Source organism: Antedon bifida, chromosome 10 (genome assembly GCF_963402885.1).
Source record: "Antedon bifida chromosome 10, ecAntBifi1.1, whole genome shotgun sequence".
NCBI lineage: Eukaryota > Metazoa > Echinodermata > Crinoidea > Comatulida > Antedonidae > Antedon > Antedon bifida.
In genome coordinates, this window is record NC_136235.1 from 2,166,141 (window position 1) to 2,190,995 (window position 24,855).

Sequence of the window (24,855 nt, forward strand, 5' to 3'; positions counted from 1 at the left end):
CATACAGGCAGCCAAAGGCTGAAATGAGTACAATTTTACAGATCTAAAAACTTTAAAATGTACATTATATAATAATAAAATATTAAAAAAAGTTTTTTTAAAGTATTAAAATACATTAAAAGCATAATAAAGAAAATTAGAAAAAGTTTTTGTCACAATTTGCATTCAACACCAGATAAAAAAAAGATTATATTTTATATTATTATATTTTTATATATACTAATTATATTACTAGTTTTGAGATTTGCAACATTGGTATTTAAATATTAAAAGCGATTTAAGTTGAAATGTAAATGAAATGTAGTGTACGCAATTTGCTTTCTGTCTGTTTTTCACACTTTTGCTTTCTTAGTTTTATTTTCCTTAATAGCTTGAAATATCACGCTGGAATAAAATCAAGCGTCGTGTTGGTACATCGGGTGATGAGACCGAACAAATGTTGATATCTGAACCACAACCTAGTGTCTGTATAGAGGTAATCAATTAGATTATTACATTTAAACAAAATAACAAACAAATAACACATTTGTTTTAGTCATGGCTTTAAACAGGACCATATTTAAAGATCACCATATTTCTGAATTATGTTATCCTGTATAAATATGTTTTAAATAAAAAAAAATGAATAAAAATAAATTTCATATGCAACACATAAATCTCCCAAAATTAAATGTCAATCCATGTTTAGGTTCTAAACTACCTGAAGGAGCAACTGAAAACTGTTTGCAATATCTACGAGGGCATTGGCTACAATCTACGTGTGTTATGTACTGCTTGTGATCCAGATGATCATCACTTAATTGATCTTGACAAGTGTTTGCAAAATGATTTGGTTCCATGTGGAACAAAGAATGCTATGGATACTGCTCATATCAAACACTTTTTTTCAACTGGTAAGTTGTTCTGTTTTTGCTTTATCATTGTCTTAATCAGCTTTGTTATAATTAAATCTTTGTTATCATTAATATTGCTAAAAAAGAAACCTCATCTTACAAATATACAATCTTTTGTTTTAATTTGCACCAACGTACTAAGGAACAAGATACTTGCCAAGATAATAACTTGTAACTTTGCTCCTATACCATTACTGTTCAACACCATCAATTTATGCAGTTATTTTTTACATAATCATAGTTGTACCATTGACCTATAATACTAGGTCCATGGTTGTACCAATAACTTTGTATTAAATGTATATGTTGGTTTTAATAGTATAAATACATATACAGACTTACCACAAAATCTTCATCCTGTGTAATTGCCTTCACCTATTTTCTCATCTTTTGTGGTTCCTGGTATTCATAATTCAATTCTACAATTATTTGTTGAAAATAATTTTCTTATATTTTGTCTTTGTACAGGGTTGTCTGAAGAATCTCAGACCAAGCCAACATCTAGTGAAATGTCAGACTTACAAACCAAGTTCAACGACCTCAAATATGATCTTGGAAAACACTATGATGGCGAAAGATACCTTTGGCTAAAATGTTGCTTGTTTGATGTTATTCCTAGGGCATACCTCACACATCCTGATTTCAAAGCAACTGATCTGTTCAATGTACTCCATGACAACGGTAAAATCAAACCTGATGACGTCACCATCCTTTTTGAGGTTGCCGAATTATCAGGTTTGCAGCTTGCTGTAGATCGGGTAAAGCAGTATATGAAAGATAACAACGTCAAAAGTACTGGTGATAAGTTATCCTCTTACCGGAAGCGATTGATTACGGCATTGAACGAAGTGGGACAAAATGAGTTACAAGATGTCATTGCTTATTATGGACTACGAAGATTTGGTTTTCAAAACATGTGGGACGTGGTTTTTTACTTGGAAAGTGAATTACAGCTTAAGGATGAACCATCAAAATTAAATGCGTTTGCAGCATGTATTGGAATACGAGCAAGAAATATTTTATGTAAGTATTTAATTTTCTATTATAATATTTTATTTCTGTTCCATGGGGAAGAAAGAAAGCTATGGATAGGTATTGTTAGACTGTTATGCTTTATCGTCATCATGCATTACTTCATCATAATCTCAGTCGTTGTCATCACTATTCATCATTATCAATCAAAATAAAAACTAATGCTAGTATTGTGTTATTATTGTATAGGCACTACTAAAGAACCAGTACCAAAGCCAGAGTCGTTGCCAGCGTCTGATCTAGAGTCGGTCTCAAAGCCAGAGTCGGCGCCAGCCTTAGATCAAGAGCCAGAATCATTGCCAGCGTCAGATCTAGAGCCAGAGTCGTTGCCAGCGTCAGATCTAGAGTCGGTCTCAAAGCCAGAGTCGGCGCCAGCCTTAGATCAATAGCCAGAATCATTGCCAGCGTCAGATCTAGAGCCAGAGTCATTGCCAGCGTCAGATCTAGAGTCAGTCTCAAAGTCAGAGCTAAAGCCAGTAACACTACTAGAGTCAGTGAGGATATTTGGAGGTAAGGATATTTATATTAAGTAAAATAACTATATAGATTGTTACTTATTAGTTGGTTGTATATACCAATTTATACTACAGTATATACTGCTAAGTACTGTTACTCTTAAGTATTGTTTTTGTACAGAATCACCTGAGAAAAAAATTCAGACAATGTTGGTACAAGTATCGAATTGGTATGATGAGCATGATTCACTTGATATGCTGAAGGTGTTGTGCAAAGATCAACACCTTACAATGCTCTACAGAAGGCTGACACCACCATGGAGTTGTTTAATTTATTGAAACAGGCTGGCCATCTTACCGTAACCAACTTTAAAGTTCTTTTCGATATCATCAATGTCACCGGTACCAAAGGTGCTCTTGAGGCTAACAAATATCTGAAGAACGTGTTTGATGAATCCGACCATCATGTAACAACTGTTACAACGTATCGACAGAAGCTGATAGATTTCGGCAAAACGGTTTCCCAAGACCATTTAAGAACACTCATCAATCTAAATGATGTTTCTAGGAAACAACGTGACAACCAGTGGACTGTGATACTATATCTTGAAGAAAGTGGCATTCTAAGGGAAGATAAATTGCAATCATTTATTGAACATTTGAAAGAGAATAAGATGACTGTTGCTGCGGAAACGTTAGAATAGACCTGATTTGAAGTATTACCAAAATTACGGTAGTTTAGGGAAATACAGCGATGGTTAACCAAGTATCAAGTGGTTGACTTGTTTTGTTCTTATTTTAATAATTTCCAGACAACCTTTTGAAGGTTCGCTGTTTAAAGAGTTGGGATATCTTCTCCACTCCATAATTCTCTATATACTTCTGTGCAGATTGTTTTTGGACATTGAGGCCTACGTAATCAAAAGGTAGAGGCATTATACCATGATAATTGATATTTAGTTGTTATAAATATTGTATATAGGTGAAAGTAGAGGTTTTTGATTTAGACCAAATTGGTTTGGTAATTGACTATAATATTTTAACTATAGGTTATTTTCTGTTTAAAGCACCCAGAAGTCACCACTTTGAAATTAAGAGATGACATGTGTAGTTTAGCACCCAGGCCCAATCATAACTTGACCAACCATAGAGTAATATAAATAAATATGTTACAGAAATAGAACTGGAAATCACAACAACGAGGCCACAATTGATTCTATGTTTTTTCCTTATTACAACATTGTACCATAGTAGTTTTGTATTTAAGATTATCTCATTGGATCTCATAGTCATAGTTTCTTTATTTGTCCAAAAGAATTAACAGAAATTTGTTATGAAAAACTGGCATATCATCATAACGTATTTAAATAAAACAGTAAAACCAATTTGTTATGCCTATATTTTTTATTATTCTTTTATATGTTTGAGTTTGCTACTTAAGATTTCATCAAATTAAAAGTGATTGTGTTTATATGTATATTTAAATGCATATTTTATATAAAATATACTGTAGTGAATTATTTGTTTAGTCCATACAGAATGAAACATTTTAATAAATTAGAATCTGAATGCTAATTTTCAAATGTTGTAATTGTTATATTGAGTAAATATGCCAGTTTGAAGAAACCAGGCCACGTAGGTAGGCCTACTGTCGCACTTTGTAATTATGGTCGTACTTTGTATTATTACAAAGTGCGACAGGTATTACAAAGTGCGACGATTACTACAAAGTGCGACGATTACTACAAAGTGCGACAGGTATTACAAAGTGCAACGGTTACTACAAAGTGCGACAGTACACACATATTTCTCCCTATAATATTATAACACACAAACAGGTGAATCATCAAAAGAAACCTGGATATGCTTGTGCTTATAAGTACGCACTCGAGACAGTACTTCAATTTTCCACGAACATTTATAGCAAGAATTGATCCAGCAGCGCGCGCACACACGCGTTTTCAAAAGTGGATGGCACAACAGAGCATTTTGCGGGGAGGAAAAAAATCCATTTTGATTTTTGAAATTACAATTAAATGCCGCTGCGTGGAATGCAATGGTTTATTAGCAAGTTTATCAGCAGTACATTCAAACTTCAGACAAGCATAGCGATTGTTATGAAACAAGTTAGAGGCCTGAGCATTAAAGGTATGAAATGAATTACTTTTTCTCATTTGTTTCAGAATTTCTATAAAATTTCACTTTAAAGGAAAAGCATAGTTTTTATGTATAGATAACATTCTTCATTTTCTACTTATGCACATATGTTCAATTGTGTTTTAGAGAATAAAATCAGATTAGTTTGTTTAGTGAATATCTTTATCATTCACCTAATCGATCTTGACAAGTTTTTGCAAAAGGATTCCGTTCCATGTGTAAGAAAGAAGGCTATGAATACTGCTCATATCAAGCACTTTTTGCAACAGGTAATTAGTTCATGTTTGTTTCACCATTGACTCATCTTGATTAAATCTCAATTGTTTCATCATCAGTATTCTGAACACTAAAACAATCGGCACTCTAAGCTACCGTAATCTGCTTCTCTGATGGCACGATTTTTTATTAATTTATTTCCATTGTTTGTGCCATAATATACTATTTGTTAAAATTATTAAATGTTCATTTCTTGTTTTGTCTTTGTACAGAATCATCTGAAAGATCTCAGACAAAAAAAAACATCTAGTGAAATGTCAGACTTATAATTATTGTAAATAAAATTGTAATTGATATATTCAGATGTATTATTATTGTATCGTATATTCCTAATAGGTACAGATAGAGCTAAGAAAAATCACCAAATATGGAATTCAGAATTATGCACTGAACTGTTAAAATGCAGATATATTGTTTTATCATCATCATCATAGTGCCATAGAGTTTTATTGAATTTCAAAGGGTCGAAATTTGCCTTGTTTACTCTCTTAGCCAGGTACAACACAAGTTAACAATATCATACCATGAGTATAAACTGAATGTAACAATAGTTTATTGTCATAGACATGCATATGTTTGTTTACGTCATTCTTCGGTTGCACTCAGCAATATAAATATGCGACAGCAGTCTCTTCAATTCCTCCGTGATATGCCCATGTATCTTCCACCGACGATTACAGCAGGAGCCAGCGAGTAAACCTAATTTACGCAACCCTGACTAAAAAAATCACAGCCCTGACTAGAAAATAATTTCTACAAATCTGACTAGAAAATAATTTCCTCAAATCCACCCTGATCCTAATCTTGAGTAGTATTTCCAAGATGCTGATGGTAATTATACACAACCCTGAAGGCACCCATTAGTACCATTAGTAACATGTTTGTATTCGAAAAGTATTTATTCTCGATGTGATTTGTATGTGACCGTTTCACTATGTTCCACTGGCACCAAATTGGGTTCACTGGAGCACAGTGTATTACATGCGAACAACAGATGATACTGGCGCCACATCGGGTCCACTGTATCGCAGTGTGTACGAAAAGATCTTAAAATGTATTGAATTTATTTATATTTTATATCATTGTGATCCACTGACGCCAAATAGGGTCCACTAGCACAGTGTATTAACAATAAATACACGAAAACATATCAAAGTTTACTGACTTGAATTATATTTTATATCACTGTGCTCCACTGGCGCCAAATGCAAATAAAAAATTACATTTTTATTTCCTTAAAATACAAATTTAAATATAATGTAATCAAGAGGCAAAACCCAGGAAGTAACAACATTTGAAGGTCTCCCTCTAAAAGAACTTGTGACGGGTATAGCCAGTTAAGAAAAAAAATCATATTGATATTTAATTTAACATTCTTAAACAAAATAGGACAAGCAAGAAAAGCACTCAACATGGCAAGACAATGTTAATATTATGGAATCACAGAAAACCAAAATAAATGTGTTTAGGCCTACTCTTTTTTTTTAAATTTAAAAGAAAATATTTGTTTGAAGGTGTCATTTAATTTTGTCAGGGAGATCATTAGGCCTATATAATTTGGATAGTATGTTGCATTTATGTTAATTTGGTAAGTGGAGTATGGAGCTTACAAGAAAAACAAGTATATGGGTATGGGTATGAATGTTATTGTTTTGAAGCTGCGAGCAATTTTAGTTGAAAGTAGACAATTGACATGTTCATAGACGAGTGCATTGTTGGAGGATATATTGATGTTTTTCAGTTAACGATAGATCAGAGAAAAGCACACTAGTGTGATCTAGGCGTGATGCACCAGAGATGAGGCGAATGGTTCCTTTTTGGAGAATAAACATAATTGTTGAGGTTTGAAATATAGTTGTTTACCCAGACAAGATTGCAGTAAGAATAAAAGGTAAAATAAGTGAACAAATAAATAATGCAAAGGATTTGTTTGGATAAGTAAAAAGAGAGATGATATACAATTTGAATATTTTTAGATATCTTTAGTTTCGATGTCTTTAATATGTTTTTTTAAGTTTTTCATTTATTTCTACTCTAATAATGTTGTATGCTTAGCAAGAGGAATTTTATGGGTAGCAAAGTAAACATTATGTGTGTCATTATTCAAGTCTTGGAGTCGAAAAACAAAAGCATGAAATGGCATTTGCTAATATTTATGGAAAGTTTGTTTGCATTGAAGTAATAATTAACGTTCTTCAATTCCCTATTCAAAGTTTTAAAAATAAAATCAAAATCTGTGTGTGAGAATAAAATATGGTTGTGTCATCAGCAAAAATATAAAAAGAAAGGATGTCAGCATTAGGTAAACCATAAAAGAATGACCTAATAGAGACCCTTGAAGTAGGTCGACACCACAAACAATAGGTTTTAAACTCAGAACAAACATTGTTGATATACTGTATGTGCATTGAAGTCGATTGGACATATACAATCTTTGAATAGGTCAAGTAATTCAAGTCAAGAGTAATGCCAGGATAACATTAGTTAAAGAGATTTGAAAGTAAAATAGTGTGTTCAAATTGAGTCCAATGGAGCATAGTGTACATCGAAAAGATATTACAGTTTAGTGACTTTTCACTGTGCTCCCGCTGTGCCAAATTGGTTCCACTGGAGCAGTTACACTGTAGTACTATATTTATTTTAGAAGTTGCCATTTATGCATATTAAAATATGCATAAATGGCGCTCCGTATATAATAAGTAGAGAATGCCAGTTGCGTCAGCATGACGTTTTATTTACCCAAAGAATAAAAGGTGTAGGTGTGTTGTGTATATCTTTGGTGCAAAGGGATTAACACACCCGAAAATAACTACCGACGCTTAACAATCTACTCATGAAATCAGAAATTTCGTGTTAAAGCTCTTCATGGTATCTTCTATAAGATAGAATGGAACAGTAACTACTGTTACTCAATCTAAATTCCGTGGAACTGCATGAGAGACAGATAGGATAAGGTAGGTACCACATGGAGGAGATCAGTAGAAAAGTTTTTGCATTGTGCAGACACAAAGTTGTGCAGCCGATGTTCGTGCTGCTGCTGCTACAGAAGCCATCTTGCAGCTCTCTAGAGATCAAAGAGGCGATTAATGCCCCCACACTTTCATTGGTAAAATGTAAAAATCACACTCCCATTATTCGTATAGCGTGCGCACTAACTATGAGAGGAAATTAATATTTTTAGCGATGTAAAGTAGGGTTCCAACTAGGACGCAACGCAAGCCCAAATGTTACTGAATCTCTTCCTCATGATAATTATCTTTAATTCTTTTTTTTTTTGTATATTTAATTCAATTTTTTTGTATATCATATTTGTTCTTTTTTTTTTCTGTATACTCACAGCTTTTTACTTTATTTGTTTATAAAATTATATATTTATTTTAGTTAAGATCATGGGACTGCTGACTCTTGTAGTTACAGTAATTAGTATTACTTTAGCAGTCCCTGACCAATTCATCTTTGTACATTGTATATTATGTTTTGTTGGTCAAATAAATAAATGAAATGAAATGCTTGTCATTGGTCAATTGCGTTGTGCTTATGTCGTACATTTTATCTTAATATTCAGGATATGAATGTGAGGATACAAATAAAAGCACTTGACTGGATTGTTTGAATACTGTTTCTTTATTTGGTATATCACACGCATGTATTTCCGTAGGATTTTAATGCCCAAAGTGAGATTTCACTTGATTTCACTTTATTATGGTGCTAGGATACCAAAAATGCTAGGTAACAAATTTTCACGATCCCGTAACCATGGTAACAGCCCCAAGTTCAAATGGTGACCAAATGGCCATATCTCCATTTCCCTTTTAAAACTTAGATATTAAAATTTTACATTTTACAGCAAATTTTATTTTATGTGGGTTCTTCCCACTTTTATTTCCATATACATGTTCCTCTTTACATAAATTCAATAACGATAAGTAAAACAGCCAGAAAAGTTAGCAGAGCTTTCGGGCAACATTAGCCCTTCCTCTTTACATATATATTTTTACTCTTAAACACATTTTCATTTCTATACACTATATATATTATTCTATTATTCTATTTGCAATATTTGTTTTTATAATCTGTTTACATTACATACAATTTAAAAAAAACTTGTATTCCTTCCTTTACATATTTATCACTCTTTCCATTATTTTTTCATCTGTTTAACTTGTAAATTCTACTTATATTGCGTTCCTCTCTTTTTATACATATAATTTTTTTAACTCATTTTCGATTAAAAAACAAACATATTATTTTCCTTATTAACATAGTTCTTTTTTACATCATCTACATACATAATTGATACTCGTATACATTTCTTAATACAGATTATCTAGTAACCCATTTTATGTTAAATAAATCCATCCATTTTACATCCTCCTCTGGGTTTGTCCCATTCTATGTTTTATCTGTACAAATTTGGCTTTGGATTTATATATATCTATGCTTTATTTGTACTTTGCATAGCACCCTCATTGAGTTTGTGCACTCTCTGTGTTCATAATCAGTGTACCATGTCCCACATAACTGACTCAGCCTATACATTGAGTTTGTGCACTCTTTGTGTTCATAATCAGTGTACCAATTTATGTCCCACATAACTGACTCAGCCTATACAGATATTGTGTATTCTTTATTCTTTATTTCATTCCAGACCAACAGCGAATCATTGCCACTAATAACAGGCTGGTTAGTTAGTTAGTTCAGCGAATCATCACCACTAACAGGCTGGTTAGTTAGTTAGTTCAGCGAATCATCGCCACTAACAGGCTTGTTAGTTAGTTAGTTCTGTGGTACTGTACATATCATTTCAAAACCTGAGCTGCACTGACGAGATATAATAAGATCCAAACAATACTGTCTGCTCATTGGTTATTATATCTAAAAAATTCATATTTTCTACTAATTGCATTTATTTTAATCAAACATATATTTAACAATGCATTGCTCTCTTTTCTATAAAATACTATTTTTCACCCTTTAACATAAATTTTATTTACTCATCAATTCTATTTACAAAACATATTTCCACAAATTACCTTTTTTTTCAAAGCGTCTATTTACAAAACGTATTTTCATTTAACAATTTTTTAATAAACAATTACAAAGCATATATCTCCATTTACAGTACAAGTTATATTCAAAATCATCTATTTACAAGGCAAAAAATAAAAATCCACTTTTCAACAAGGTATTTTTTTTATCTTTTTCTAGTAGACTTATAATCTTTACTTATAGATACAGAATGCTTCTAACGTGTATAATTTACTGATGTAATTGTTGTCAGTTCCAAAAAACTGGAAAATGTATGTTTACTGCTTTAATTATTCTGTTTATCTCTTTCCATAGACATACTGTATAGTTTACAATGTATGTTTACTGCTTTAATTATTCTGTTTACCTCTTTCCATAGACATACTGTATAGTGTACAATGTATGTTTACTGCTTTAATTATTCTGTTTATCTCTTTCCATAGACATACTGTATAGTTTACAATGTATGTTTACTGCTTTAATTATTCTGTTTACCTCTTTCCATAGACATACTGTATAGTTTACAATGTATGTTTACTGCTTTAATTATTCTTTTTACCTCTTTCTATAGACATACTGTATAGTTTACAATGTATGTTTACTGCTTTAATTATTCTGTTTATCTCTTTCCATAGATGTACTGTATAGTTTACAATGTATGTTTACTGCTTTAATTATTCTGTTTACCTCTTTCCATAGACATACTGTATAGTTTACAATTTCAAAACGTGCGAGGCATATCTTAGCGTGCTGTACTATGCAATGATAGTATCAATCAATTATTTATACTTTTATAATATATCTAAATAGATAACCCTAACCCTCAACAGATATTAATATATGTCATCTGTATACCCTTTTTGTATTATCTCACCAACACTCTTCCGATGACAGTTGCAAATTAGCAATAATTAAATGACTATTCGGTACTTGATTGGTATAAGCTCTTTGATCTTGGATGTAAAATAATGTCTAATTGCTGCATAAATTTTGTCTTGCCTCACCTGCCTCACTGCCAATTGCACTACTAAGTTATTATCTACACAGACGTGGCTATTATGGAAGCAGGCGTGTTAGTAACAACCTTGTTTAAAAAAAATAAAATAATGACTTTTTTAAGTAGTTTATATCAGCCTTTGCTTTTACGGATTTTTTTGATAGCTTTTTCTTGATTGACACCGAAGTGTTTAAAGATGTATTGTCCCCCAAAAACATGAAAAATGAAGATTAATTAAATCAGACTTTGAATATGTTATTTTGTAGTTTTAATAAAGTTAATCATTTCCATAGAAAAAAAAATGAAAAAAAATAATGTTTTCACCTATAAATTGACTAAATAAATGGTTAAATTCAACCAAAAACCCACTGGCTGGCAGCCAAGATTGGCCATTTTTTTGCTTTAAATTACATTTTTTTCAGATAAATACATTTTTTTTCGATCCAATTTTTGGTCAAAGTGGATAACTATTATGTTACATTAATATGGCATATTCAAAAACAATTTCGTTAAAAATTATATTTTCATCTTTTTATCGTGAATAATGTTGCCGAACTTCCAACAGCAAATAATGACTACAGTATTTATATTTGTCTGCAACCTGACGGATCGTTTCTATCATTTATGAATTATTTAGCAACCCAGCCCCCCACCCCCTCAGTCTATAATCCTGGATCCGCCCATGGGAAGTGTACAAAGTGTAGAGACTTGATATAGATCTCAAAAACAGTAAATAATGTATAAATATTTATTGTTTTTGAACATTATTGTCGTTGAAAAATGATAGAAAATACAATGTCTCTAACACAACATTTTTATTTTTCCAAAACTACAGTCATAGCTAAATTGTTGGTACATTTTTTCAAATACCAGTACATTCTTTACACTGGTGGTAATACAGGCCTATTGTTTGTTAACAAGAGTCTGTTATTATTATTATTATTTCAATGTCGAGTACTATTAAGGCCAATTTACACAGACAAACGGTGACGGTAAGTGGAAAACTGCGTACTTATCCACCATATCTGTATCTATCCTTAGCGGAAACCCCCCGTCCGCTCTGTGTTGTGTGTAAATGGTCAAGGAATAATATAGATTCTATATTTTTATTACCATCACCGCTCGTCTGTGTAATTGTCCTTTAGGCGAAAGAATATATAGTACCTCTTTTGTACCATACTAAGGTTACTTACAGACAGTAGTAGTTTTTGTATTGGTTTTTGGTTTGATTCAGTAGGCCTATGACAAAAGTTATTTGTTAACAATATTTTTTTATGTGGTTAATCTAGTAAAAATAATCAGTAACCCTTAACAATTAGTGTTATGGATATGAAAATTTCAGAAAAAATAATTGATTATAAACTGATGCCTAAAAAGTGCCAGAGAAGAATTATTCAGAAAATGAGAAGAAAAAATAGTTTTATCAGAAAAGATTACATAATTTACACCTTGTCTTTCCTATTTTTTTTTACTAAGTCATTGGCACACGAATAATGGTAAATGAAGACCCAGTATGTCTTCAATTGAGTTCCAGTGGTATGTTGTTTTATTTTTTAATTCAAATCAAGCAAAGACTTGATGTATAAGCTAACATTAAAAAATATAGAAATAATTAAAATTTGAATCAGAATGAGTGAAATGCATGGATTTTTTAATTTTATTATAAATCCACCATCTAGATATTCATTCTCAAATGTTATGTTGACGTGTATAAAGATGTATAATAATTGAAAAACAATGAAATGAGTTTACTAACCTAAATTATTATACTTTTATGTTTTCTTGTGTTTATATTTTGTGCCTGAAAAACATCCTTGGCTGAATCAAGTGTAACCATGCATAATTATTTAAAAGATTAACATAAAATAAAAATTTTAAATATTATTATCATGAACTGTTATTCTCATAAAATCTACGGTAATAATACAGTAATGCATTATTTCTTGAATTTTGACAGGAATCATTTGCAACAAGCTATGCATAATAGGGACTTGAAAAAAATTGAACAACTTTGCAAGGAACATCCAGATATTTTAAAAAATTATAATGAGGTATATAAAAGGAATTTTTTTATAGATTTACAGAGAACGTTTCCTTTACACAAAACACACTTGTGTGAAATGATGCTATATGCTATAGATTTATTGGTTGGCTATTTTATCAATTACTTATATAGCTGTTATCAATATTATTGAACTTATGATTATGATTTTGTTCATCAAGAATGGAAACACTCCACTTCATTTGTATCTGCGTGATGACAGGTACTGGCCTTATACACCAGGTACCTTAGAAGTAGGCCTACTGAAATTCCTCATACAACACGGTGCGTCATTATCATGGAAAAATAAGGTAATTATTTTTCACAATTATACATTTACTGTATGACAGTTCGAACACAAACTTACACATACTTATTTGTTTTCTTGTATTTTATGAACAAAAAAGAAATAATTTACTCATTTCAAAATAAAATTATTTAGACTAGGTATAACGATATAAAGATACTGTAACAAAGGTAGACAATGATGTAAATTATAATGAATTTAACTGCAATAAATTTACTACAGGATTAAGTTGCAAGAGAATACACACAGTATACTTTACCATTTGTGATGAGGTGTGTTTTACTATAGATGTATTGGTTGTCTATTTAGCACTTATCAATAATTATATAGCTGTTATCAATATTATTGAACTTATGATTATGATTTTGTTCATCAAGGATGGAAACACCCCACTTCATTTGTATCTCTGTTATGGATATTGTACCTTAGAAGTAGTGGCAATCCTCATACAACACCATGGGGCATCATTGTCATTGCAAAATAAGGTAATTTTTTTTTTCATAATTATACACTTACTGTATGACAGTAATGTAATGTAATGGTATGTGACGTTTATATAGTGCTATTTCATGAAGATCAGAGCGCTGTGGACTTAGATTTTACACCTTTTCAACAACATTCTTCTCCCCTAAAGGTCGCATCGTGTCATCGGCAGCCAACTATGGCGCCATTACGTCTGTGCACGATAGTGTGTGTGTGAACTAGTCCACTAGGGTAACCCCCTACTTGTCTCGAAAGATGTACTAGGTTCTTTAAAGTGCACACGAGCAATATGCATACACTGGATCTACGGTTTATAGTCCTTATCCGAGAAGACTTGTTCTACCACCAGAACCATGGAGCGAGTGAGCCTCGAACCCTTGTCAATGTTATGGCTATGGATTAAGGTTCCACTGTCTTAACCGCTTGGCCACTCACTCGCAGTACACACACAAATTACACAGATCAACAAAAAGCAAATAATTTACTCATTTCAAAATGAAATTATTTCAAGATTAGGTATAAAAATTCATATAGATTGCATAAATTTCTATGTAAAGATACTCTAACAAAGGTAGACAATGATGTAAATTATAATGAACTTAACTGCAACAAATTTACTACAGGATTAAGTTGCAAGAGAATACACACAGTATACTTTACCATTTGTGATGAGATATGTTTTGCTATACATTTATTGGTTGTCTACTTAGTACTTATAAATTACTTATATAACTGTTATCAATATTATTGAACTTATGATTATGATTTTGTTCATCAAGAATGGAGACACACCACTTCATTTGTATGTGAGTAGAAGCTTTCAACAACCTAGATTAGAAATAGTGACATTCCTCATACAGCATGGTGGTCTATCACTAACATTGCAAAATAAGGTAATTTTTTTCACAATTATACACTTATTGTATGACATACACAAACTTATTTGTTTTATTGTATTGGATAAACAAAAAAGAAATAATTTAATCATTAAAATGAAATTATTTTCAAGACTACCGTATATTTCGGTGTATAAGTCGCACCTGTGTATAAGACGCACCCCCTAACTGAGAGTAAAATATCGGTATTATTTATATCGTCGATGTATAAGACGCACTTTATATTTCATCAAAACAATGTTTTTTTAAATTGTAATCAATTTTATTGTAATAATATATTTTGTTAATCTACAACGGCGTTCTTTATTTAGCTTTTTTCTTACCTAGGCTCGGCCGCGCCCAGCCTCAACAAGTTCTTTCTAACTTGTTATTCATGAGTTTCGTACCCGCAACATCGAGTGCATGACCGTGTGTGTAACACGCACGTGTGTGGGCTAGCCTCGCTCGATCATTTCGAGAGGGCGCACGTTTTCACGGACAATCGTATTCGATTAGTATCTATGTATCCGAGAAGTGTGTACGCTAGGTCCATGCTATAATCAACTGGAGAATATACTAATCGAATACCGTACACCATGTGGCCGCCAAGAAGGGCTTGCGCTGGGGGTACGGCGGTCGGCGATCGTGCGTATAACTATAAATAAATACTAGCCTATTCCAATCGTAAACGTTTACAAATGAAATTATTTCGGAGCGCCTAAAACAGCTCTATAATGAACAAATCTTTTCATCATATTTAGTATAACATCACGCTAAAATGCCTTGAAAACTAGGCAGAAGCAGGTTGCCGTTACGTTAGTACACTGTATCTAGGCTAGGCCTAGCCTACTCAGGCCTAGCCAACGAGGTGACGATATGTACAATCTGTGTGGCGAGGCATATGTTCGGTGTATAAGACGCACCCTTAATTTAGAGGTCAAATTTGCGTGTCAAAAGTGCGACTTATACACCGAAATATACGGTAGGTGTAACGATTCATAAGATAGCATAAATTACTATGTAAAGATACTGTAACAAAGGTAGATAATGACGTAAATTATAATCAACTTAACTGCAACAAATTTACTACATGATTAAGTTACAAGAGAATACACACAGTATACTTTACCATTTGTGATGAGATGTGTTATGCAATACATTTATTGGTTGTCTATTTAGCACTTATCAAATACTTATATAGCTGTTACCAATATTATTGAACTTATGATTATGATTTTGTTCATCAAGGATGGCAACACGCCACTTCATTGTCTGTCTGGAGCTTGTAACTTGGAAATAGTGAAATTCCTCATACAACAGCATGGGACATCATTGTCATTGCAAAATAAGGTAATTTTTTGTTTCATAATTATACACTTACTGTATGACAGTAATGTATTGTAATGTTATGCGACATTTATATAGCGCTATTTCATGAATATCAGAGCGCTGTGGACTTAGATGTTACACCTTTTCAACAACATTCTTCACCCCTAAGGGTCGCATCGTGTCATCTGCAGCCAACTACGGCACCATTACGTCTGTGCATGACAGTGTGTGTGTGTGAACTAGTACACTAGGGTAACCCCCTACTCATCTCGAAAGATGTACTAGGTTCTTTAAAGTGCACACGAGCAATATGCATACACTGGATCTACGGTTTATAGTCCTTATCCGAGAAGACTTGTTCTACCACCAGAACCATGGAGCGAGTGAGCCTCGAACCCTTGCCAATGTTATGGCTATGGATTAAGGTTCCACTGTCTTAACCGCTTGGCCACTCACTCGCAGTACACACACAAATTACACAGATCAACAAAAAGCAAATAATTTACTCATTTCAAAATGAAATTATTTCAAGAATAGGTATAACAATTCATATAGATTGCATAAATTACAGTATTATGTAAATATACTCTAACAAAGGTAGACAATGATGTAAATTATAATGAACTCAACTGCAAAATATTTCAGAACACACAGTATACTATATTGGTTGTCTATTTAGTACTTATCAATACTTTATATAGATTTTATCAATATTATTGAACTTATGATTATGATTTTGTTTATCAAGGATGGAAATACTCCACTTCATTCTTATCTGCAAAAAAGAAACTGTACCTTGGAATTAGTGACATTCTTTATAAAGCAAGGTGCACCATTAACATTGCAAAATAAGGTAATTTTTTCACTAATAAACACTTACTGTATGACAGTACATACACAAACTTACACACACTTATTACATACATATTTGTTTTTTTGTAGTGGATCAACAAAAAGAAGTAATTTACTAATTTCAAATTGAAATTATTTTCAAGACTAGGTATAACATTTCATAAGGTTACAAAGATACTTACTATAAAATATGGTTACAGTAACTGTAACCATATTTTTTTCTCTCACTCATGATAATGATAATCAATTAATAAGAAGATTAAACGAGACTTACCTGCAAGTTGAAGTTTGATCACTATTTTATGAATATGTGAGTGAGGTGTAAACTGAGATCCCGACGCGCACGCGCACCCTCATACTTTAAATCATAAACATGTCCAGAGTAATAATTTGCAGCGATAAGTATATATATGATAACCTGCATTGTTCTATAATAATAATTGTTTTACTTGGGGTGGGTTGAGGCGGGCAGTTTACACCTCACTCACATATTCATAAAATAGTGATCAAACTTCAACTTACAGGTAAGTCTCGTTTAATCTTCCTATTTTATTTCATATACGTTCGCTGTAAACTGAGATGTTTAAAGCCAACTCTGGAAACATGTTTGAACTGTAAACCAAATAATTGACGGAAATGTTAGTTTCAATAAAACAAATTTATTTCCAAAAGTCTACATTCATTCATAAGGATGTTTGCCTAACGGGCAACTTAAATATGACAACTATCGTGTTGTATTAATAATAAAGCATTTATTTTGCTTATAATCAATAGTCAAACGTTTTAGGATTCTCACCCTAAAAACATCAATTAGAAAACTAAACAACAATATTAAACTGGTTCAAAATGCAAACAGGGGCTATTTGTAGTAGCCAACAACAAACACAACCAATATTAATGAGTTGATGAATCAACTTTTCTCAACAGTGCCTGTTGAATTGACGGATTTTCTACAAATTTTATAGGCTTATTATAATATCTGTTTAGTGTATGTTCGTTTCTCCACCCAGCTGTTTTCATTATTAAGTCAACCGGGACATTCCTTAATTTTGCTGATGAAGATGCAGCCGCTCGGACCGAATGGGCTTTAAATTTTGTTGTACCTACTCCTGCTTCTGATAAACCTGTCCTTATCCATCGAGCAATTGTGTCTTTTGATGCCTCGGCATACGGTTTCTTATGACATATAAAAAATCTGTCCTTATTTTCCCTTAAATTACTAGTTTTTTCCCTGTACTTTAGAATTGTTCTGACCGGACATAGGGCAGGGTCTTCACTTTTGTGGAAAACCACCAGTTGACCTGTATTGTTTGGTCTGCTAGTTTTTAGTAATGTACAAATGTAAAAGGTGATTGCTTCATTCTCGATATTCATATTTGAAAATTTGAAATTATATAAGGTTTGAAGCCTACTTGAGGACAATAATGCTAATAACAATGCTACTTTTATGGTAAATTCTTTAAGCGATAATGTATCGTCGTTAATTGTTCGCCTCAGATAGTCTGTAACTAAGCGAACATCCCAAATTTGTGCATATTTTGGAGTCGGTGGGTTAAAATTGAATAACCCTTTCATAAATCTTTTCAGTTCAATAGACTCCTTCATGTTTATATCTAAGATTTCGAGAAAGTTTACAATTGCGCTTTTCGCCATACTGATAGTACTATAGCCTAAGCCCTCGTCCTTCAGCTTTATCAAGAAATCGAGGACGTGACCGGTGTTTAGCTGTTGCCATGTGATTCCTCTGATTTCACAAAAGTCTATAAATTTTGTTAGCTGTGAGTTATATTGCTTCCACGTTGACCGTCTCCAGGATTGCAGAATGACGTCTCCTGCAGTATTGCTTATTCCTTTGTTGTAGAGTTCCGCCCTGATAGCCTGCAGGCAAAAAGGTTAAGTCTGTTATAAAGGGGATGACAATCATCTGAACCATGTAATGTTAAGGCATGTTTGGTATTCTTAAACCTCAGTGGTTCCCCAACCATCATTGATAGTAATTTAGGATACCAATACTATGTTGGCCAGTTTGGGACCACCATGATAACTATGGCATTATCTGTCAATATTTTTTGCAAACATCTACCTATAAGGCAGAACGGCGGGAAAGCATAGAGCTTGGCAGAGGACCAATTTTGTAGAAATGCATCGATACCAATTGAATCTGGGTCCGGTTTCCATGATATATATTTCGGAAGCTGTGCATTGTGCCTAGAAGCGAATAGGTCTATATCCAGTTCGCCGAATGTTTTAGTGATTTTTATAAACAATTCTTTGTTAAGCATCCATTCTGTCTCATCTTTAAACTGACGAGACTTTGCATCAGCTATTATATTATCTCTACCTGGGATGTATTCTGCACTTATCCAAAAATTGTTCTCAATGCACCAAGACCAGATGGCTTTTGAAATTTTATTGCACGCAATTGATTTTGCGCCGCCCATGTTGTTTATGTAAGCTACTGCCGTGGTATTATCAACCTTCAACCTTATGTGCTTAGCTTTTCTCTCACGGGACAATGCTTTAAGGCCGAAAAAAGCAGCCAGCAATTCTAAGTAATTAATATTTAGTGCCCCTGTAGCATATGCAATGTCTAGGTCTTTGTCCATCAGTGGCACCCCAGCCTAGACCACTAGCGTCTGTCTCAATTGTTAGGTCGGGGTACCCATGATATATCAATTTATATGCGTCTTTGACATTATTTTGCCACCAAAGAATATCGTCCCGTCCATTGACGGAAATACTAATAGGCCTATCGTAATGGCCTTTATTTATTTTTAGAGCTAGTATTTTCTCCTTCTCTAGTGCCCTATAATGAAGCTTTCCATACTCTACAGCAGGTAGTGTTGCTATAATTTTGCCTAAAAATTGCGCAACTTTCCTAATGGTAGTATGACTTAATGTAAGTATGTGTTTACTTTGAACTCTAATTTCCTCCTTCTTGTGATATGGAAGGGAAACCGTCATACTTATAGAATTTATTTCAAATCCCAAGAAGGTTATGATCTGCGTAGGATTCATTACTGATTTTTCTCTATTAATGATAAAACCCAATGAGGCTAGAAGTTCACTAGTTTCCCTGGCGGTACCGCCGGCCAAGTCTTCTGACTGGTTTATACACAAAATGTCATCAATGTAAACCAACAGAATATGCCCTCTGCTGCGCAAAAACGCAATTGGGGGCTTCAATAATTTCGTGAAAAGTCTAAGCCCTGAGCTAAGCCCATTAGGCAATGCGACAAACTTATACAGGTTGTCTTTCCAAACAAATTTTAAATATTTAGTGTCCGACTCTGCTATGGGTACAGTAAAATATGCATCTTTGAGGTCGACTGACGTCATATATACACCTGGTGAAATTAGTGTCAATGCATTTCCAAACATTTCCATTTTGAAATGTTTGTATGTCACATATTCATTTAATTTAGAGAGGTCTAATATCATTCTGAACCCTCCATCTTTCTTTGGCCTTGTAAAAATATTTGATACAAACTGGTCATGTTCATACATGGCTGGTTTGACCACCCCTTTTGATATCAATTTAACTATTTGATCATCAATAGCCTCCATATCCATGTTGCTGAGTTTGTATGGATGAGGTATTTTTCCTTTTAGGTGGTAGGGTATGGCTTTATCAAACTCTATTTTATATCCTGAAACCGCATTTAGGATGTATGGATCCGAAGTATATTTTTTCCACCTATGTATATATGACCTGAGTCGACCTCCTACTATGTCAAGGTTATTATGTTTGTTAACCTTATTGTTAGGAGAAATACTTATATTATCAATCGACTCATACCTCTTCGGCTGTTGTTTTAGGTCCTTTTTCCCCTGATAAAATTTGGTCTGGTTGTAGTTGTTTGTTGACCATTTGTGTCGCCGGGTTTGACCTAAAAAAGGTTTGCCATTTCTATTGTATGGCTGGTATTTGTAGTTGTTGGACCTGGTCTTTGGTTGGTACGACTTAAAATTAAATAAGCCTGCCGTAGCCTTCCTTTCCTCATCCAGTTTTGTAACTGTAGTACTCAAGTCACCAAATAAATACTCTGTAGGCTTAATGCTGGGTTTACATAAATGAGTATATTTGGCATTTATTTCCGGTTTCAACATCTCCTTACGAAGTGCAAGTAACTCGAAGTTCGCATTGGCAAGTAGGCCGATTGTGTCCTGTGCTATCTCCGATGACTCATTTCCATCAACTAATTTAGCAAGGGCGTAATTCCCTTTATCAAAGGTTTTTGTACCTTTTGAAATTTTAGATCGTTAGACCGTGCCCTTAGTGTAATGGAATCCCAAATAGTTGGATTGACCTTTGGCACCATTAGGGCCTCTAGATTTTCCGGTATAGGATAGCTTTTGATCAGCTCGGTCATTACACTCTCACTCATATGCGAGTGCAATAAGTATGTTAGCGTGTCAGCCAACTCTTGGCTGACTGCTGGTGCCAATTCGTTAGAAACAGCAAATCTTGCTGCAAAACCCGAAGGAAGGGGGCCTTTGACCTTACTATTACTATTAGTGGCTGGCCGCTCAGGATTTTCATCCTTCTTGGATAGTTGTGTACCTGTTACTTCCCCCTCCTCCAGGTCAGACACATCACGTTCGTACTGATGATGCCTATCGTAAATGTTACTCGTGAGGCTAACCACCGAGCTACTGTCATCATATTCATTGTTGTGACATTGTGATGACATTTGTGTCATCAACTGAGATAAAAGGTCGTGCGTTGACTCATTTATTTGTTGAGCAGCCTTCGTCTCTTTAACCTGCTGCTCAACCAACCGCTCAAGGTTTTCAACCCTAGCCTCATAGTTCAGGCCTACTCCGACCTGTTGATTAGGCTGCAGCAGCACGTTAGTGCATGATGGCCCAGCGATAGCAACGGCATCGCTGTTGCTATGCGTATTACCTTCTTTAGGAGGCCTAGTAATAGTACAGCTAGACCCCGCCTTCCTGGCCTTTTTGGTGGGCTTAGCCACCGTATGCTGTACAAGTGGAGTTGTAGCTGCAAATGTTACATTTCCAGCAGAAATCTCCAGCACATCTTCTTGTATTGCAAGTGATTTTTGTTCCATGATCGTTCGGGTGCACGCCGTCTCCAAACGATGGCGCCGATATATGAGGGTGCGCGTGCGCGTCGGGATCTCAGTTTACAGCGAACGTATATGAAATAAAATCACTTTTTGTTTCTTGTTTATCATTCAAATTACTATAATTAGGATTATTTACTACATTGGGAATGGTATAATATCATAATATGAATAATAATATAGTATTATAAGCCTAACATAACAGAGTAAAATGTATAATTATTGATGTGTCAGAAAATCAATTATATTGTTTTTTTAAAACTTCATGATTACTATAATTATATAAAGAATTTTTTCAGTTCTACTTTTTAGTGTTTACAATATTTGTAATTATTAAATATAATAACAACAAAATAGCAAATAACATATTACATCATAAAATACATAAAAATGTACCATAATAAATTGATTATTTCACTAAAAGGCATTTGACCTTTTGGATCATCGCATTACCTTTATAGACTTCTTACTATAATATGGGGTCTATCATGCAATGGTTCGTCGATTTCCTTTCCAATAGAAAAGAACTAAATTACACACACCATTATATGCAACTTTGTAGTGTGAAGAGATATGGACATTTTGGTTGTACCACGAATAGATTTGGAAAGGGTCCACTACCATACCTTATCAACATGTTTTTATTGTTTAACAAAGATACCAATATATTAAAAAGTGACAATATGAGTTTTTAAATTATTATTTATTCACTTGATATCGTTGAATTGTTAAATCTTACAAATTGCTTTACTAATAATAAATAAATAAATACAATAAAGGAGTTTGCTATTTAATCTGACTTTGAGATCGCATTAAAACACCAGAGGTTTAATGGTACAGTAGTGTCTTTATATGAAGCATACTAGCAGTTTGTCTTTTTTACACATTATTAGCATACAAATGTGTGTTTATTTTCATAGTTATAGATATCATAGTCTACTATAGGATAGTGATAATGGTTTTTTATTTGATAAGGGTGTTTGGATAGTACCATTAGCCAATATTATCAATTCATATTATTTCTTAATACTGTACTAACTAAAACATTAATTTGTTTATAGAAAGGAAATACACCAATGACTGTTTTAGAAAATAATCCATACATAGACCCAGATGAAAGGAACAAGATTTTAAAATTTGACTTTGACAGTAAGTGATGCCTTACTTTTATATATTTTTTTTATATATATGAAATTTGTAAGGGGTTATTTATGAACAATACAAATTTATTTGAAATTTGACATTGTTTTAAATTTGATATTTTTATATTAGATTTATTAGTTCCAGCAGTATATTCCAATGGTAAATATGCTAGTTCACTTTGACCAAAATTTGTATCGAAAAAAATAATGATTTACAGTAGCCTACTTAAAAGCCAAAAATAGTCATAATTGTCTGTCAGACATTATTTTGCCTGTTAAGTAAAATTATTATTATTTTTGTTCTTTTTTTTATCTCCACGAAAGTGAATAACTTTATTATAACTGCATAATGGCTTATTCAAAGTCTTCATTTTTCCTGTTTTGGAGGGAACAATACATCTTTGACAAACATTAAATTATTTATCAATGTCTATTTAGATGTTAATATTATTAGCTTGTAAGAGGGTATGTATGAAAACAAATAAAAAATGAATTTGAAATTTGTCATTTTGAAAGTGTTATAATAATATTTTTTTATTAGAAATATTAGTTCCAGCAGAGATATATTCCAAGGGTAAATATGCTATTAAAATATACAAATATGAGCTTCAAAATGGTGAAATTGCAGTTGTGAATTCAAGATGTATGTTTCTTGGGAAAGAAGGTGCTGGCAAGACTAGTTGTGTAAAAGCGTTGCTTGGTGAAAGGTAATAAATAGGCAGGGAATACTAAAATTAGTGTTACTCTTACCCTGAAAAAGTGTTTGTTGTAGTATTGTATCAATAGTACTTTGAAAAGAAAGCCTGTTTGTTTATTCAAAAACATTATTCCCTGTTGAATTGAATTGAATTTTCAGACAGAATTATTGAAAACTTATAAACTGTAAAATCCTGTTTAATATTAGTATTTTTGTATTTTTAAAATTAATATTAGATGATTTTTTTAATACTCAAATGCATAGTTGTATAAAAGTAAACCTATGCTAGCTAGGATTGCTGTTTAATTTATTTTTTATAATTTCTGTTTTTCAGTAAATAATACATGTTTCAGTCTTGAATATTCTTTAATTATGTTTAATTTTACTATGCATTATTATAATAGGTTTAATTCCAGAGAGCCATCAACAGATGGTATTGTAACAACTACAGTGTTTCAAGCAAAAAAGGATTGTAGAAAGTGGAAGAAAGTGAAAGATGTAGATGGTGAGTTAGCATCAAACAAACTAACAAAGCATTGTTCAGAATGATAGAACAATGTTAGAATGTATTTAAACATGTATTTCATTTTTAAATATTGTTGATATATAAATATACATGTTTCATTTTTCTTTGTAAAGGTGTTGAACTATCCAAGCAAATCCGTTCACATGCGTTAGAAAAGGAATTAGATGAAGGTAGGCACATATACTAAAACATTAGAATGTTATTATTTTTGATATTTGCAGATATCAAGCAATATTACCATAGTGATTTTTTGTTATTGTGTTTAAATAGGCAATGATAAAACCTGGGCTAAAGTTGTGAATATTGCAAGGAAAGGTTTAGCAAAGGCAACAGGAAAGGTAGATGTGAGTGACATTACAAGTATATGGGACTACGCTGGTCAACTAGACTACTACATAACACACAGGGTATGTTTGTTTATTAATGCATTATTTTGAGATAATTTGTGTTGTACTAGATGTGCATTTTTTTTCTTATGGGTATAGATAAAATAAGTGTAAGAGTTGCTTCTTTCTTATGGCCTGACAAAACGTCTTGACTCGTTGGTGCTGTCTGAGTTGAATCCTGACGAGACAAGGCCCGACGAGACGAGGCCCGACGAGTTGTCTTGATATAGCTTCGGGCATAGTTTTTAGATCGTCGGGAGAACATTAAAAATATATGTACGATGCTGTC

At 32.9% G+C, this 24,855-nt stretch overlaps 1 protein-coding gene across 1 annotated transcript in view; it reads left to right on the forward strand.

Moving 5' to 3' along the window:
* The first annotated feature begins 12,351 nt into the window (after nt 1-12,351).
* Nucleotides 12,352-24,855, forward strand: part of LOC144854554 (uncharacterized) — a 90,615-nt gene continuing 78,111 nt past the window's right edge. The window contains exons 1-12 of the mRNA XM_078712499.1: nt 12,352-12,374; nt 12,796-12,889; nt 13,062-13,190; nt 13,564-13,671; nt 14,449-14,562; nt 15,793-15,894; nt 16,622-16,726; nt 22,877-22,964; nt 23,499-23,664; nt 24,059-24,159; nt 24,294-24,350; nt 24,451-24,587. Of these exons, the coding sequence (XP_078568625.1) occupies nt 12,352-12,374; nt 12,796-12,889; nt 13,062-13,190; nt 13,564-13,671; nt 14,449-14,562; nt 15,793-15,894; nt 16,622-16,726; nt 22,877-22,964; nt 23,499-23,664; nt 24,059-24,159; nt 24,294-24,350; nt 24,451-24,587 (1,224 nt within the window). The remainder of the gene's footprint in view (nt 12,375-12,795; nt 12,890-13,061; nt 13,191-13,563; nt 13,672-14,448; nt 14,563-15,792; nt 15,895-16,621; nt 16,727-22,876; nt 22,965-23,498; nt 23,665-24,058; nt 24,160-24,293; nt 24,351-24,450; nt 24,588-24,855) is intronic.